General features: G+C 40.6%; 2 protein-coding genes across 3 annotated transcripts; both read right to left on the reverse strand.

The window, feature by feature from the left end:
* Nucleotides 1-1,165: 1,165 nt before the first annotated feature.
* LOC118362993 (sialic acid synthase-like) lies at nt 1,166-5,652 on the reverse strand. Its single transcript, XM_035743748.2, has 6 exons — nt 5,383-5,652; nt 4,204-4,419; nt 3,241-3,340; nt 2,921-3,075; nt 2,449-2,715; nt 1,166-2,081 (listed from the first exon to the last, which is right to left on the reverse strand). The coding sequence occupies exons 1-6, from the start codon at nt 5,512-5,514 to the stop codon at nt 1,872-1,874; spliced, it is 1,080 nt and encodes a 359-aa protein (XP_035599641.1). The 5' UTR covers nt 5,515-5,652; the 3' UTR covers nt 1,166-1,871.
* An 864-nt stretch (nt 5,653-6,516) lies between these two features.
* Nucleotides 6,517-15,798, reverse strand: LOC118362994 (sialic acid synthase-like). 2 transcript variants are annotated; one of them, XM_035743750.2, is made up of 7 exons: nt 15,729-15,798; nt 15,023-15,084; nt 14,391-14,606; nt 14,173-14,272; nt 13,851-14,005; nt 13,081-13,347; nt 6,517-9,320 (listed from the first exon to the last, which is right to left on the reverse strand). In XM_035743750.2, exons 2-7 carry the CDS (start codon nt 15,038-15,040, stop codon nt 9,117-9,119), a joined length of 960 nt encoding a protein of 319 aa, XP_035599643.1. In that variant the 5' UTR covers nt 15,041-15,084; nt 15,729-15,798; the 3' UTR covers nt 6,517-9,116. The 2 variants fall into 2 exon arrangements, with proteins under 2 accessions (XP_035599643.1, XP_035599642.1); XM_035743749.2 differs by lacking the exon at nt 15,729-15,798 and having other exon boundaries at nt 15,023-15,272.
* Between the last annotated feature and the right edge of the window lie 1,640 nt (nt 15,799-17,438).

Here is a 17,438-nt window from a genome sequence, read left to right on the forward strand (position 1 = left end):
TTGTTCCGAAGCCACTCCTGCATTGTCTTGGCTGTGTGCTTAGGGTTGTTGTCCCCAGTCTGAGGTCCTGAGATCTCTGGAGCAGGTTATCATCTAGGTTCTCTCTGTACTTCGCTCCGTTCATCTTTCCTGACTAGTCTCCCAGTCCCTGCCGCTTAAAAACATGCCCACAGCATAATGCTGCCACTACCATACTTTACCGGTGGTGCCAGGTTTCCATTGGACGTGGCACTTGGCATTCAGGCCAAATAGTTCAATCTTGGGTTCATCAGACCAGAAAATCTTGTTTCTCATGGTCGGTAAGTCTTTAAGTGCCTTTTGGCAACCTCCTAGCGGGCTGTCAAGTGACTTTTACAGAGGAGTGGCTTCTGTCTGGTCACTCTACCACAAAGGCCTGATTGGTGGAGTGCTGCAGAGATGGTTGTCCTTCTGGAAGGTTCTCCCATCTCCACAGAGGAACTCTGGAGCTCTGTCAGAGTGACCATCGGGTTCTTGGTCATCTCCCTGACCAAGACCCTTCTCCCCCGATTGCTCAGTTTGGCAGGGCGGCCAGCTCTAGGAAGAGTCTTGGTGGTTCTAAACTTCTTCCATTTAGGAATGAGGTTACTGTGTTCTTGGGGACCTTCAATGCCACAATTTTTTTAGTTCTCTTCCCCAGATCTGTGCCTCGACATCATCCTGTCTCGGAACTCTACAGACAATTCCTTCGACCTCATGGCTTGCTCTGACATGCACTGTCAACTGTGGGACCTTATATAGACAGTTGTGTGCCTTTCCAAATCATGTAAAATCAATTGAATTTACAACAGGTGGACTCCAAGTTGTAGAAACATCTCAAAGATAATCAATGGAAACAGGATGCACCTGAGCTCAATTTCCAGTCTCATAGCAAAGGTCTAAATACTTATGTAAATAAGGTATGTTTTTAATTAATACATTTGCAAAAATGTATAGAAACCTGTTTTTGCTTAGTCATTGTTGGGTATTGTGTGTAGATTTCTGAGGACACTTTTAGATGATAGATAGCATCTTTACTTTAGACAGCCACATTAAAGTAAAGCACTTTCATATCTAGAGTATAATTTATTGATCGTTCTCAAATGGATTCCTGGTAAATCTGGTTGAGAGAATGTCAAGAGTGTACAAAGCTGTCAAAGGCAAAGGGTAGCTGCTTTAAAGAATCTCAAATATATTTTCATTTGTTTAACACTTTTTGTTAGTACATTATTCCATATGTGTTATTTCATAGTTGATGTCTTCACTACTATTCTAAAATGTAGAAAACAGTAAAAATAAAGAAAACCCCTGGAATGAGTAGGAGTGTCAAACTTGACTGGTACTGTACATACGGTATGTTTTCACTTGACACTCATTTGTACCAGAATTGTATCACAAAATAATATAATTGCAATCAAGGAGTGTGATTTCGGATGCAAAAGGTAAAGATGACAATCATTAGTGTTTAGCATGTTGTATTTGACATTTTTTTTGTGCAATCAATTGTGCAATTTAACAAAAAAATGGCCATTTCATTTATACATGAACAGTTAAACATTGAATTAGAATGCAATCATTTCAGCCACTACTCAACATAGTTTGTATTTTCTCTTATTAACTAGGCACTTGTAGTCAAGTCTGAATCATTGAAGGTTTGTTTCCATCTAGTAAAAAAAAACAACATGAAACCAGAAAAATAAAACACGTCCCCGAAACTGAGACTTCTGGGCCTCTAAATAATATCTATATTATCGATGTTCCCACAACCACCTATTTCACTTTTCTCAGCCTGTAAAAGTGCATTGTGTTGTTTGGCATTGTGGTTAAGGTATTACAATGGTTACAGTAGGCTATTACCAGGGTGATTACTCAACTCAGCACTTGATCTTCTTGCCGTAGCTTTCGACCACGTCTGGGGTGATACTCTCGTCCTCCTCCACGTCCTCTGTGACGGACTTGCCCACCAGCTGGTAGATGTCTTCGGGAGGAACGCCCTTCGGCTCGCCCACCTTCACCCCCAGCATGTCCATACTCAGCACCGTGCCTTTGGTGATCGCCACCTTGGCCACCACTGATTTCCCCAGCTGGAAGAGGACACAATGAATATATTAAAAGAAGTTCTGACACCCTTTCCTGTTTGAAGCAACATGATTGGGCCCAGTACTTGGGTATAACAACAAACCAAGAAACCCTAAAAATCTAAGATCATATAGCCTATAGGGTACAGAGTTTTTCCATGTCAGATGACAAGATTAGGAAAAAAAACTCCTAGCCCTAACACACACCCACCCACCCCTGAATTGGAATAAATGCTAAATAATGTTTGTAAAAATAAATACCCCATTGTCTTGCATCAGATTGCCATTAATCATTGCAGTTGGCCGTCAGGCTATGTGGCAATAATAACATAATCTGTTGGAATACAATGAAAAGTGCCCATCCAGGAAGTACCTTATCGTGGCATGGCTCCTCACAGGGCAGCATCTGCTTGATGCTCGTCCCCAGAGACCTCTCCACCAATCGGATGGCTTTCACCAGCTCTGTCAGCTCAGAGGGCTCCAGAGAAGCTTCGTGGTCACTTCCCTTCCAGCTTTTGTCCAGGGTCACATGACGCTCAATGACCTTTGCCCCCAGAGCCACTGCTGCCACGGAGATGTGGACCCCAGACTCGTGACCGGAATATCCGATGGGAATATCAGGGAATTCCTTCTGGTATTCCTATGAACAAGATTATGGGTCATTTTCCTGCCTCGAAACATGTATTCTCTCTGGATTTAGCCTTAACCACAGACTAGCACTAATGGTCCATTGATTTATAACATAAATAAGATGCACCGTGTGTTTAGGGGTGACAAGGTTGACAGCCAACTTTCTGATCTTGCCTGAAACAACTCCTTTGTTCAAACCAATGAAAAGCTCTTACTGCGATGACACGCAGGTTGACATCTTCAGCCTCCAATGGGTAGGCACTGGTGCACTGCAGGATGCAGAAGTTCTGATTGTGTTTCTTGACCGTCTGGTAGACCCGTCTCATTGTCTCCATCGACTGCATCCCACTGGATATCACCATGGGGCGACCTAGCATTATAAACCAAAGAGATTTGAGATTCATTTCAACAACAAAAAAAAAACACTGCTTCATCCTCGATATTCAACATTTTTTTACTACACTTTCAGGGGTATAAAGTAGATTTAGCAGCCAAAGACAAATATCTATCATACTGTAAACTTTAAATCACTGACCTTTTTTAGCAGTCTTTTCCAGATAGGGAAAGTTGTTGGTGTCCCCTGAACCGACTTTGAAGAAAGGCACATCAAGCTCATGTAGAAACTCCACAGCCATCTAACAAGAGATACAACAAATAACGAACAAATAACTAATACAGTTTTGATATGCATTATACAGGCCCATTCAATATAGTACCACAGGAGTCAATAGACCCCCCCAAAAAAAGCCTAGCAGTCAAACAGGGAAATGGTTCCAATTGCTTTTCCCCCATTCACTGAAATCTCCTATGGGGAAAAATAACACTTAAAATAAGGGCTGAGTTTCATGTAGGATTAACCTGGTGTGCCATTTTGATAACTGTGTAAATCTCTCTAGGACAAGGTGACTTATCAATATATTTGCCTGTATTTACCCCACAAAAATTAAATGCTAATTAGCAGCTAATGTGGCTATCATAAAGAACTACAAATGCCATGATGACATGAGTCGAGGCAAAGATAAGAATCTCTGGATTAATTTACTAATGTTAGCTAAATGTACCAGTGAATAAATTGGCTACATTTCTTTAAAAAAATTTACAATCCTGTGAACTGTCTTGTGCAAGTTTTAAATTGACAATATCTGTCAGCAAAGGTGTCAGTTGGAGACAAAGTTCAGGAGTGCAGGGATTTGTCGTTTTGCATGATGTCTACTTTGATGCTAATTAGCATTTTCGAATCTGAGCATAAATAGAGCTGAATATGTTAATAAAAGTCACCCTGTCAGATTGAGATTTACATGGTTATCAAAACATCATGCCGGGGTAAAGATACAGGAAACACAGCCCTTATTTTCAGCGTTTATAAAATTCCCTATGGGAAAAATGCATTGTGAAACAATTGGAACCATTTCCCTATTTGACTGCTAGATTTGATGGGTATTATGACACCTCCACTATGGGGCTCTATGGGCCTATTCCACATCAACATCATTCTTACCTCATCCATTCCTGAAGCAGTAAAGAAAATTCCAACCTCCTTTGCATAATTCTGCAGCTCTACGTATTGTGTATGACTGAACTCAAGGTGGCGCTTGTGCTCTCCGTACGTCTTGCCCCAGGATTGTTTGGAGGTGTAGGGACGCTCCAGAGCACGCTTGTTGAACTTGTACTCAAGTTCACTCTTCTGAAACTTGGCGCAGTCTGCCCCACAGTCCTGTGAATTGATTTCCAATATGAGTAGGGTCACATAGTTGTCAAATGTGTTACCAATGACGACGACAAGGGAACCTTGTTTCAAATCTTATCTCGTTGATTGAGACAGGTGGGTCCACACCCCAAAGTGCCACATGCCATGATGACACTCACCTGTCTCGAACAATGAGAGAAGATTTGAAATAGACAAGATGGCGACAAAGACATTGTTGTATTACTCATGGAGCAAAACATGAATACATTTAAACGCATCACCTGCAACTGGACACTGACATTTTAGAAGATAGATGTTTGGCTGAATCAAAAACAAAGATAGTATTGCCAAGTTAAGGTTGGTTGAAATGTCACTGTGCTACACCAAACAGTACCTAACCTGTAACTCAGGCAAGAAAGGTATTTCACTGTACTTGTGCACGTGAAACTAAAAAGCTTAAACTGGACTTGAATGGATACCAAAAAATCTTTGGTTAGATCACATTATAACGTAAATCTGTAGCTTACACAACCACTGCCTTTTAATTAAACAGTCAAATGGTGTGATAATTGTGTGTATATGAGGTTGGTTATCTGTGCCACATCTCTGGCTCTGGTAGGAAATCCGAATCCACCAATATCAATCCTTACTAAATTGACCAATATATGCCCATGGTCTCAATGTCACAAATTCACTATTTTAAATACAGCCCCAGCAATCAACAGAGCAGTTAGTAGCAGAGCTACTTTCATTTTACAGTCCTGTGGGCACTGGAATCAATCATTTCCTCATTGGCACTGTAGCAGGGCAGTTGTTAGACAAGAAGCAGCGTCATTCAAAAGAGACTGGACTGTCAATTGAAACTGCCAAATTGGTCAAATGCATTTATACTAAAGTAGCTGCTAGTTTACTAGCAAGTAAGTCAGTACCATGGTCCCCAATACAGCAGCTGGGCTAAGAAAACTGATTAAAACATGCTACTAACATTACCTTGGCCATCTTGATCATTTTCTTGGCAATTTCGATATCTCCCTGGTGGTTCTGTCCAATTTCCGCAATAATGAAACAGGGGTTAGAACCCCCAATCATCCTGCCAGGACAAAGCTCGAATTTCAGAGGCATTTTGGAAATGTGATAAATCCGGTTTCCTAAAAATTTTGTGGCGATAAAATGTTCGCTTGCTCTGAGCCAGTGGTACAGAGATGGTCAGGTGCGGGTTCTCGCGGAAAAAGTCGAGCTAATTTCCACGTTGCACATCCGGAATCCACGTGGTTTCCTCTCCACTCATGTTTCAAAATAAAGGTTCTCCATTCACTCACAGGTCATTTCAGGATTCTCAAGAGTCAAAATGTGAGACACTGTAATGAGTAATATTTTATTATTATTATAGGAGCAGTCAATCATTATCTGTATACATTGTATTTTACTTTTTAACACCAAATTCTATTTCACATCCTCTGATATAGAAAAGTAAACATCCACCACATGTGTATAAATACATGTACCTTATATAGACAGTCAAGTCTACTATATTCGGATCTAATCTGTTTGTTTCTACCTATAAAAAAACGTTAAAAACTTGCATCTGACTATACATCGCCCAGTGCCATGTTCAGGAGCGTTGCAGATAGAAATGAAATGAATAGAGCCGACGTGATTCCTAACATGCAAACCAGGCATTAAAACGTAAAGTGATGGGCCAGGTTATATGTTTGGCTAGTTCAATCTTGATGTGACTTGGATCTAAAAGAATAATAGCCTAGACTGGTGCAATAAATATGGTGGAAGGAAACTCTCTTGCCCATGTTTACACCAATCCAAAGCTTCTTTTTTTTAAACTTTAGTAGTACATGTAAGAAGAATCAAGTAGACTACCTTTACTTAAGTGAAAGACAGAGAGGGGGGTGGGACGGGACAAATTAAGTCAAGGCACATGTTATGCTTATGCAATATTGTAGAATTTTGAAACTGAAAAAACAATTTTTGGATGACAGCCAGGTGTATTTTGTTACACCGAAATTAACATGTTTTTAGAGGAATGAGGATGAACAGTCCGCCACACAAACCTTTTTAAAATTGTCCACAATGAACGCTTGTGATGCAGTGTAAATATTATGTAACTAATAACATTTTCAGCCAGAGTTTATTAAGGTTAAACGTAAGATTCACTAACACCTTCAAATAAGGTTAATAAAAAACAGCTGCAACAAAAGCAACAACAAAAAATCCACATTTAACATGTTATGTTTATGTAATATTGTAGAATTTTGCATCTGAAAAACATATTGAGTGACAGCCAGCAGTAATTTGATTGTTGACAGAAATTAACATCCGTTTTAATGATGCAGGTCAATAATCCACCACACAGTAAAAAACAAAATTGCCAACAATTAACACTTGTTAGGTTAGTGTTGAATACTCCTGGCTCCTCGCATAGTCTTTAGACGTGACAGACTCGATTAATAAATTAAACAGTGCTTCTTCTCTCTTTTTAAACTAATTTGAATGAGGTTACCAAGTTTCTGCTACTGGTTGCCGTTGACGTTGAGCTAGTAATAGCTGGAGGCTGTCTCACCTTGACTTCATCTTGATTTTACTTAATCTCTGTTCCACACTGGCTGCCATCTTCTGACACTACAATACAATTCAATTTGTCCTTTCCAGTAATATACTCTAAATAATCTCATATGGGGTTTTGCCTTTCTTCACTGATAACTAGTGATGCACAAACTAGGCCTATTTGAAACATCACCATCTACTAGAAGCATTTAAACCGACGGAAGCTTGAAAACCAATGACGTATATATACCCTGGATTGCTATTGGTACTCCCTTGTTGGAGAAGTCCTCCATAGGAATGAATGTAATTCTACAGTATTTCAATTAAATATTTAAAGGAAAAAATGACATGTATTTAAGTATGTTTTCTTGTTGTAGTGGGCACAGTAAAAGTAGTACTCTCTCTAAAAAAAAGACTAAGAAATGTTTTATATATTTTTTCATTTTTTATGTTTAGCTCACATAATATAATTTCAAAGTATGTTTTAAGGTGTCTAATATAATACACATGTCAAAAACTAATGTAGACATTTAAAAAATGCATTTCTATAGCTTCCAAATGAGGTGTGCCAAGATGGCTATGCGGTGGCTTCTATACAGCGCCCCCTGTCAGTAATCCAGGGTTTATACACATCAGTGTCGAAAACCCCAGTAGTAAAAAAAAAAAATGAAAAGGTCTTAAATTGTTGTTTCAGTATAGTTTTAGTTTTTCAAATATTTTTATTAATTATTTTATTACAGGTTACAGAATAGTTTTTCCAATTTTAGTTTTTACTTTAGTTTAAGTTTTTGTTACACTTACATGTTATTCAATAATTTCCCCCACATCTCGCGCCTACTTCTGCGTAGCCAAGAGCTACAGTAGAACATGGTTCTATTTGAGATGCACTGTGTGTTGACTGTCGCCTCCTTATTGGATCTCAGGAAAAAGATACAAAGACACGTTGATTCTTGAAATACACGAGAGATTCATTAAAGATAATTAACTAGGTTTCTCTTTTCATCTGTGGTGGGGATTTATCGTTGGAGTAGAGAAACACACGATTTTGTACGACTCCGGGTCAAAATTGTACAAAGAACCAGCTAAATTCAGGAAAATATGCATGTCAGGCAAAATAACAACTCAATGTTCATCTCCCAGGACAAACTATCTAGCAACAGATAGCGACCTAAATGTCCATGATTGTTTCGAACTGTCCACAAATGAATATAGTTTGTTCACAGTTGCCTTTGATATTTTCACATGAGTGTCATGATCGCATCTGATGTGGATGGACAAAATCAACATGCGAATGCATGCATGTGCCGCTTCACCAAACCAGCCCCCTGAAATGTTGATTTCGACTATCCCCATCAGAGACGTTCATGACAAGCAGGTTAAATTATAAAAACAAACTACAGTATATTAATTTGGGGACAGGTTGAAACACACGACTCATTCACGGATATTTAACTATTGCTAGCTAATTTGCCCTGGGACATAAACATTGGTTTGTTAGTTTAAATATGGGGTCCCTTTTTTTGCTGAATCTTTGCAGAATGTTTTGTTGTCATACAAAATCATGTTCTCTACTCCGACAATTAATCCACAGATGAAAGGGGAAACCTAGTTCGTTTTTAGACAGCGTTCTTTGATTAATCTCTTCTCGTTCATCTTTCAATCACCCACGTGGGCTAGTATGCTCGTGAAAACCAATGAGTAGATGGGAGAGGCGGGACTTGCAGGCATTAAGGGTCTGAAATGGAACCAAGTTCTATTTATCGTCTGACTATGCCCATTGATGCGCATGAGCAGTTAAATGATATATAATGAATAATGGGTACATTCATTTTGCGACACCCCAGCACGCAACGTGGCCGTCTGGTGATACTGATCATATGTCGGATTGATGGTCTGTTTACATAGCGGGTTGCGGTAATTAAAGTGGCAGGTTAGGTGAATTAACGTGGCTGATTAGGGGAACCAACACATTAGGTTTGGTGAAATAACAGCAGGTTATGAGACTGAGGTTAAAGCGAGGAAAATAATTGGGGTTAGGCATTGCTACAATACTGACATGACCACTAGATGAAGATGTATGCCTACTCAATCTAGCCAAAATGGTGGAAATGTAAACAGACCATCAGTATCATAACACTAGTCTAGTCAGCATGTTAACATGTTTGTCAGCCCTTGTTGTTGTAGACGTCCACCATACGTGGCGTGATGCTCCCATCCTCCTCCACGTCCTCTGTGACGGCCTTGCCCACCAGCTGACCCATGTCTTCAGGAGAGACGCCCCTCGGCTCGCCCACCTTCACCCCCAGCATATCCATACTCAGCACCGTGCCTTTGGGTATCGCCACCTTAGCCACCACTGACTTCCCCAGCTGGAAGAGAAAATAATACGGAGATTTCCTCCTACAGTATGTGCTGTTGTAGGTTATACAGTACAAAGAGAATACTTGACGTAAGGGAGGTTTATGACAAACATAATGGTCCTACCTTTTAAATGAAAGTGAATATAACATCATTTTTGGTGAAAGTTATTATTACAAATGTCAATGGGAAAATATTTATTTAGTATATTGTTGATATATGTTGTATATTTTGTATATGTAGTGCCTTCGCAAACTATTCAGAGCCAAGCACTTTTTCCAGATTTTGTTACATTACAGCTTAACTCCAAAATGTATTAAATAAAACATTTTCCTTATCAATCTACACACAATACCCCATAATGACAAAGCAAAATCAGGTTTTTAGAAATGTTTGCAAACATAAATACATTAGTTATTTATTTACATTTGTATTCAGACCCTTTGCTATGAAACTCGAAATTTGTATTTTGTATTTATTATGAATCCCCAGCTACTCTTCCTGGGTTCCAGCCAAATTAAGGCAGTTTATACAATTTTAAAAACATTACAATACATTCACAGATTTCACAACACACTGTGTGTCCTCAGGCCCCTTCTCCACCACTACCACATATCTACAGTACTAAATCCATGTGTATGTATTGTGCGTATGTTATCATGTGTGTGTTTGTATGCATGTGCCTGTGCCAATGTTTGTGTTGCTTCACAGTCCCCACTGTTCCATAAGGTGTTTTTAAAATATTTTTTTAATCATTTTTAAAAATCAAATTTTACTGCTTTAGTCAGTTACTTGATGTGGAATAGAGTTCCATGTAGTCATGGCTCTATGTAGTACTGTGTGCCTCCCATAGTCTGTTCTGGACTTGGGGACTGTGAAGAGACCTCTTGTGGTATGTCTTGTGGGGTATGCATGGATGTCTGAGCTGTGTGCCAGTAGTTTAAACAGACAGCATTCAACATGTCAATACCTATCACAAATACAAGTAGTGATGAAGTCAATCTCTCCTCCACTTTCAGCCAGGAGAGATTTACATGCATATTATTAATATTATCTCTCTGTGTACATCCAAGGGCCAGCCGTGCTGCCCTGTTCTGAGCCAATTGTAATTTTCCTAAGTCCTTTTTTGTGGCACCTGACCACATGACTGAACAGTAGTCAAGGTGCAACAAAACTAGGGCCTGTATGACCTGCCTTGTTGATAGTGATGTTAAGGTAGAGCAGCGCTTTATTATGGACATACTTCTCCCCATCTTAGCTACTACTGCATCAATATGTTTTGACCATGACAGTTTACAATCTAGGGTTACTCCAAGCAGTTTAGTCATCTCAACTTGCTCAATTTCCACATGATTTATTGCAATATTTAGTTGAGCTTTAGGATTTAGTGAGTGTTTTGTTCCAAATATAATGCTTATAGTTTTAGAAATATTTAGTGCTAACTTATTCCTTGCCACCCACTCTGAAACTAACTGCAGCTCTTTGTTGAGTGTCGCAGTCATTACAGCCACTGTAGTAGCTGACCTGTATAGTGTTGAGTTATCCGCATACATAGACACTGACTTTACTCAAAGTCAGTGACCCTCAGCGCACAGAAATTGAGCTCAGGTGCGTCCTGTTTCCATTGATCGTCCTTGAGATGTTGCCGCAACTTGGAGTCCAGCTGTGGTAAACTAAATTGATTCGACATGATTTGGAAAGGCACACACCTGTCTGTATAAGGTCACACAGTTGACAGTGCATGTCACAGCAAAAACCAAGCCATGTGGTTGAAGGAATTGTCTGTATCTCCAAGACAAGATTATGTCGAGGGACAGATCTAGGGACGGGTACCAAAACATTTCTGCAGCATTAAAAGGTCCCCAAGAACACAGTGGCCTCCATCATTCTTAAATAGAAGAGGTTTGGAACCACCAAGACTCCTCCTAGAACTGGACAAACTGAGCAATCGGGGGAGAAGGGCCTTAGTCAGGGATGTGACCAAGAACCCGATGGTCACTCTGACAGAGCTCCAGAGTTCCTCTGTGGAGATGGAGGACCTTCCAGAAGAACAACCATCTCTGCAGCACTCCAGCTATCAGGCCTTTATGGTAGAGTGACCAGACAGAAGCCACACCTCAGTAAAAGGTACATGACTTCCCGCTTGGAGTTTGCCAAAAGGCACCTAAAGGACTCTCAGACTATGAGAAACAAGATTCTCTGGTCTGATGAAACCAAGATTGAACTAATATAATAATAATCCCACACTTTTGGCATTATCTCAACCAGTTTCACCTGGGATGTTTTTCCAACAGTCTTGAAGGAATTCTCACATATGCTGAGCACTTGTTGGTTGCTTTTCCTTCACTCTGCGGTCCAACTCATCCCAAACCATCTCATTTGGGTTGAGGTCAGGTGATTGTGGAGGCCAAGTCATCTGATGCAGCACTGTATCACTCTCCTTATTGGTCAAATAGCCCTTACACAGCCTGGAGGTGTGTTGGGTCATTGTCCTGTTGAAAAACAAATGATAGTCCCACTAAGCACAAACCAGATGGGATGGTGTATGGCTGCAGAATGCTGTGGTAGCCATGCTGGTTAAGTGGGCCTTGAATTCTAAATAAATCAGACGGTGTCACCAGCAAAGCACTGTTACACCTCCTCCTCCATGCTTCATGGTGGGAACCCCACATGCAGAGATCATCTGTTCACCTACTCTGTGTCTAAAAAAGACACAGCGGTTGGAACCAAAAATATAAAATTTGGACTCATCAGACCAAAGGACAGATTTTCACCGGTCTAATGTCCAATGCTCGTGTTCTTGGCCCAAGCAAGTCTCTTCTTATTGTTGGTGTCCTTTACTAGTGGTTTCTTTGCAACAATTTGACCATAATAGGCCAGATTCATGCAGTCTTCTCTGAACAGTTGATGTTGAGATGTGTCTCTGCAGCAGAGGTAACTCTGGGTCTTCCTTTCCTGTGGCGGTCCTCATGAGAGTCAGTTTCATCATAGTGCTTGATGGTTTTTGCGACTGCACTTGAAGAAACGTTTGACTGACCTTCATGTCTTAAAGTAATGATGCTTATTCGAGCTGTTCATGCCATAATAAGGACATGGTCTTTTACCAAATATATCTTCTGTATACCACCCCTACCTTGTCACAACACAACTGATTGGCTCAAATGCATTATGAAGGAAATAAATTCCACAAATGAACCTTTACAAGGCACACCTGTTAATTGAAATGCATTCCAGGTGACTACTTCATAATATTCATGAAGCTGGTTGAGAGAATGTCAAGAGTGTGCACAGCTGTCATCAAGGCAAGGATGGCCACTTTGAAGAATCTCAAATATAAATATGTTTTGATTTGTTTAACACTTTTTTTGGTTACTACATGATTCCATATGTGTTATTTCATAGTTTTGTTGAAAATAGTACAAATAAATAAAAACCCTTTAATGAGTAGGTGTGTCCAAACTTTTGACTGGTACTGTATGTACATCTATTATTTCAGTTTTATATTTTTTATTAACTAGCAAAAATGTCTAAAACCCTTTTTTTGTCTTTGTCATTATGGGGTATTGTGTGTAGCTTGATGAGAGGGGAAAAAAAACAATTCAATACATTTTAGAATAAGACTGTAACATAACAAAATGTGGAAAAGGGAAGGGGTCTGAATACTCTCTGAATGCACTGTGTGTCAAAAATATACTAAATAAATATTTTCCCTTTACCATTCAAAAATGATGTTGTATTTATTTTCAGTTAAACCTTCTGAGGCTAACTCACCTTGACATGGCAGGCTTTCTCACAGGGTAGCATCTGTTTGATGCCCGTGCCTTGGGCCCGCTCCACCAAGCGGATGGCTCTGACTAGCTCTGTCAGCTCAGAAGGCTCCAGTGACGCCTCGTGGTCATTGCCCTTCCAGCTCTTGTCCAGGGTCACGTGACGCTCCACGACTTTTGCCCCCATTGCCACTGCTGCCACAGTGATGCTGATTCCCCTCTCATGGCCAGAATATCCGATGGGAATATCAGGGAATTCCTTCTGGTATTCCTACAGTATGTCAGGAAGAGGGAGAGTAAAATTCCATGGGTCAATTCATTTCCTTTAGTGGTGGCCTGAACAGAAATATGTTAAATTCTTGTTCTCTCCCTCTCTCCCTCTCTCCCTCTCTCCCTCTCTCCCGCACTCTTCTCTCTCTGTCTCTGTCTCTGTCTCTGTCTCTGTCTCTGTCTCTGTCTCTCTCTGTCTCTGTCTCTGTCTCTGTCTCTGTCTCTGTCTCTGTCTCTGTCTCTGTCTCTGTCTCTGTCTCTGTCTCTGTCTCTCTCTGTCTCTGTCTCTGTGTCTCTCTCTCTCTGTGTCTCTCTCTCTCTCTCTCTCTCTCTCTCTCTCTCTCTCTCTCTCTCTCTCTCTCTCTCTCTCTCTCTCTCTCTCTGCTGTGCACTTGACTCAACCTATGTTTCCCTATGATGTTACTCTGGGGTGACAACAGATATCTTGCTGATCCATCCTGCCTGACAACCCTTTCCTTGTACTACACCAATGGGAAGTCTTACTGCTATGACACATAGGTTGACATCCTCAGGGTCCAATGGGTAGGCACTGGTGCACTGTAGGATGGTGAAGTTCTGATTGTGTTCCTTGACCGTCTGATAGACCCGTCTCATTGTCACCATCGACTGCATCCCACTGGATATCACCATAGGCCGTCCTGAGGTTCAACAAAGTTGTAATTTCAACAGTAACTGACTTTACTGATATGCCGCATATTACCCATGTGGACTGCACATTCAGAGTATAACTTTTCACTTTTACCACAGTAACAGGTGATAAAGGTGTAGTACATATATAACACAGTGTTAACTTAAATCACTTCACCTTTTCTTGCAGTCAGTTCCAGATAGGGGAAATTGTTGGCATCGCATGAGGCAACTTTGAAGAAGGGCACATCAAGCTCATCCAGGAACTCCACAGCCATCTGACAAGCGAAGCGAAGCAGTTGGGGTGGTCATGCATGTTTTGCTTGAAATCCGGAATATCTACACAGTCGCAGCAGACGAATTCAATAGACATGTATTAATGGAATGACCTCTTACCTCGTCCATCCCAGAAGCGGTGAAGAAGATTCCAACCTCCTTTGCATATTTCTGGAGCTCTCTATATTGTTCATGACTGAACTCTAGATGGCGTTTGTGGTCACCGTATGTCTTTCCCCAGGAATGTTTGGAGGTGTAGGGACGCTCCAGAGCACGCTTGTTGAACTTGTACTCAAGTTCACTCTTCTGAAATTTGGCGCAGTCTGCCCCACAGTCCTGTGAATTGATGCCAACATGAGTAATAGCACCAAACACACACACACACACACACAATTTCCGTTTATGCAAATCCATGCACAGCACCAATACAGTATCAGGATCACAGCAGAAAATACCTTTCCCCTCAGTCCTGCCATTTCTACATGAGCTTTTGATTTGAGGTTATTAAAGGAAGATTTACATGGGAAGGATGCAGGATGAATAAGTTGCTCCACACTCATACATGTATACATGTGCCTTTCTATCCGATTCTCCCAGAGAATCTTGTCACCCAACCTATTATATTTAACTGAAGCTTGAAAATACTTTCAATGAAGACCATGTTCTGTATTCAGCATGCTTTTTGTCCATAACTGTGTCCAGGAAACCAGTCCTTAAAGTCTTACAATGTCTCTTCATTTAGCTTCCATTACCTTGGCCATCTTGATCATTTTCTTTGCGATTTCAATATCTCCTTGGTGGTTCTGTCCAATTTCTGCAATAATGAAACAGGGGTTAGAACCACCGATCATCCTGCCAGGACCAAGTTCGAATTTCAGACTCATTTTCAAAAGAAAAGTGATAAATTAAGTTGGTAAATGCTTTAAAGTCTATGGCAAATAATTTTTTAAGGATGAGATTGTCAGAGGCAATCTTGCGCGGTGGAAAAAGGAAGAAATTGCTTATCGTCTGCCCTTTTATCCAAATCCTTAAAGTCAGCCCATCCAATGATATGCCAGTATCCTGACCAGTTATGCAAAAAGTGACAGGTAGGGCTTATTGTTTTTTTTTTATAGCCTGGATGCCAGTCTGTTTCTTTTCACCTTATGGACTTGTTCTCACGTTATTGTCATTTGACAAGAGCCCAAACAAATCTGGAACCAGGCAACAACAACAAAAACGCAAATAAGATGTAAATAAGGATATTTGCAAATACATTCAATAAGGAAATGGGTACAGTGATAGATACCAAGTTCTCTCTCTCGTGCACAGTTCAGACAATTAGTGAAGGAGATAGACTTATATGTAGGCTGTTGTTGTTTTACTGGAAGAAAGACCCACGTTGAGCGCAGCTTTATAAAAACATTATTTACGTTGAGTGTAAAATACTCTTTTATTATTACTGCTTTATATCTTTACCTTTTCATGGAATTATATCCTCTTTGATTGTTTTCATATATCCATAGAGATTGAAAGTAGGGTTAGGTTTAAAGCTCTTTGTGTATGACAGTGGACTGTAGGAATGTGCACTCCCAATAACTCAAGGCCTCTCCTGACTGATTAGAAGTCCTGTGATATGCACAGAGAAATCCTGGGTGATGGAAATGTATTGAAGTACATCTTTGTGGAAGGGAGAGGGTGAGAGCTGAAGGTGTAAGTGGACACGGCGCTGTCTGGAATGCACTGTATTCGGCTGGACATCTTTGTTGACGTCACTTTGAGTTTGGGCTCTTTTGTGTGATAAATATGTTTATGGTTTTTTGAGATATGGGTCTTCTTATCAATCGGCGTTGTCACCAGGATATCACGCTTAAGGAACAGAGAGTTTTCTGTGGAGAGTGACGCTTCAAATGTTTAAACAAATCTTAGATATGGCCATTTAGGAAACATCCTGTGCGTGTGCGTGTGCGTGCGCGTGTGCGTGCGTGTGACAGTTGGATGTATCCCGTCTGTAACAGGTGGACAGTGCAACCGTTACTAAATCCGAGGGGATAGAGATAGTATTTAGAACTCAACAGCGTATGGTTCTGGGGTGGGAATTGTATCTAGTACAGATTCCCACAGGAGAAGGATATATTGTACATGTACAAAATATTCCTAAATAAATGAATGAATCTAGAAATTTTGACTGGAAAATGAACACAATTAGTGAGATACGATTGGTCCCCGAAAGGATACATTATAAAAACGCCACAATATAACCCACAACTTGGAATGAAAGTCGTTTTAGAAGGAGTCACTGCTTATTGGGAATAAACTTGGGTTCCAATATAGGAATATGATGGGAATGAGAGAGATTGTCCGTTCGTTGAACCTTTACAGGAAAGGGAGAGACAAGGACTGAGAGCTTTGTGGTGATATGGCTCTTCATGCCTGCCAATCCACCGACCGGTGGGCACAAACAGTGAAGCAAACAGAAGAGAAGTTTAAAAGTGTGTATATAAAGGTTGTCACGGTAAGTTTCCAGAGACAGGAAAGGACGTCTCAGGGGATGTGTTAAAAGAAGTGATCATGGTATGTTATCACTGAGCTATAACTTGAACTACAGACAGCCTCCAAGATGGCTGAAAACCGATTTGTGGGGGGCTGACATCTTGCTAGTTCCTGTTTCAGGAGCTCATTAGTACATGACCACTGGCCCAGCCAAGACGTGCATTCCAGGGCAAGCCGGAGCAGGCCGAAGATATTGATTAGTGGTGGAGGGGAAATATGCAGGCATGAAGAACCACCACACAACCCTGACACAGCCACTGAAAACAGGACTAAGAGGACAGTGCTTCAGCTTGCTCAATATGTGCACCTCAGGAGACAGTTGGATGCTATTTTCTGTTTAAGACAACAAAAGAACAACTTGTTTCAAACGTATTGAATGTCCTTGAGTTTTGTTTGTTTGTTTGTTATACAAGGTGACTGTACTGATTGATAAACATCTTTTTTCCCCTCATCAATCTACACACAATACCCCATAATGGCAAAGCAAAAACTGTCACTATGCTCACAACAACATTATGCATAGCCAAGGACATTATGAGTGACGTCAAACCACTAATAGGAGCGATGTCTGATGTACCGTTTTCTGTGACTACATGGATCTCTTCAAACTTTCTTTTCATGATGTCACGATCGTCA

The sequence above is a fragment of the Oncorhynchus keta genome, chromosome 29, assembly GCF_023373465.1.
Source record: "Oncorhynchus keta strain PuntledgeMale-10-30-2019 chromosome 29, Oket_V2, whole genome shotgun sequence".
NCBI lineage: Eukaryota > Metazoa > Chordata > Actinopteri > Salmoniformes > Salmonidae > Oncorhynchus > Oncorhynchus keta.

Bases quoted from the DNA above. Each gene is read 5' to 3' on its own strand.
- LOC118362994 (XM_035743749.2), bottom strand. From the start codon at position 15,154: ATGAGTCTGAAATTCGAACTTGGTCCTGGCAGGATGATCGGTGGTTCT. The intron at 13,348-13,850 runs GTAAGACTTCCC...GACATACTGTAG, and splicing joins TCAACCTATGTGTCATAGCA to GAATACCAGAAGGAATTCCC. The intron at 9,321-13,080 runs GTGAGTTAGCCT...TTTCTCTTCCAG, and splicing joins AGAAAGCCTGCCATGTCAAG to CTGGGGAAGTCAGTGGTGGC.
- LOC118362993 (XM_035743748.2), bottom strand. From the start codon at position 5,514: ATGCCTCTGAAATTCGAGCTTTGTCCTGGCAGGATGATTGGGGGTTCT. The intron at 3,341-4,203 runs GTAAGAATGATG...ATCTCTTGTTAG, and splicing joins CTGCTTCAGGAATGGATGAG to ATGGCTGTGGAGTTTCTACA. The intron at 2,082-2,448 runs GTACTTCCTGGA...GTCCTCTTCCAG, and splicing joins AGGAGCCATGCCACGATAAG to CTGGGGAAATCAGTGGTGGC.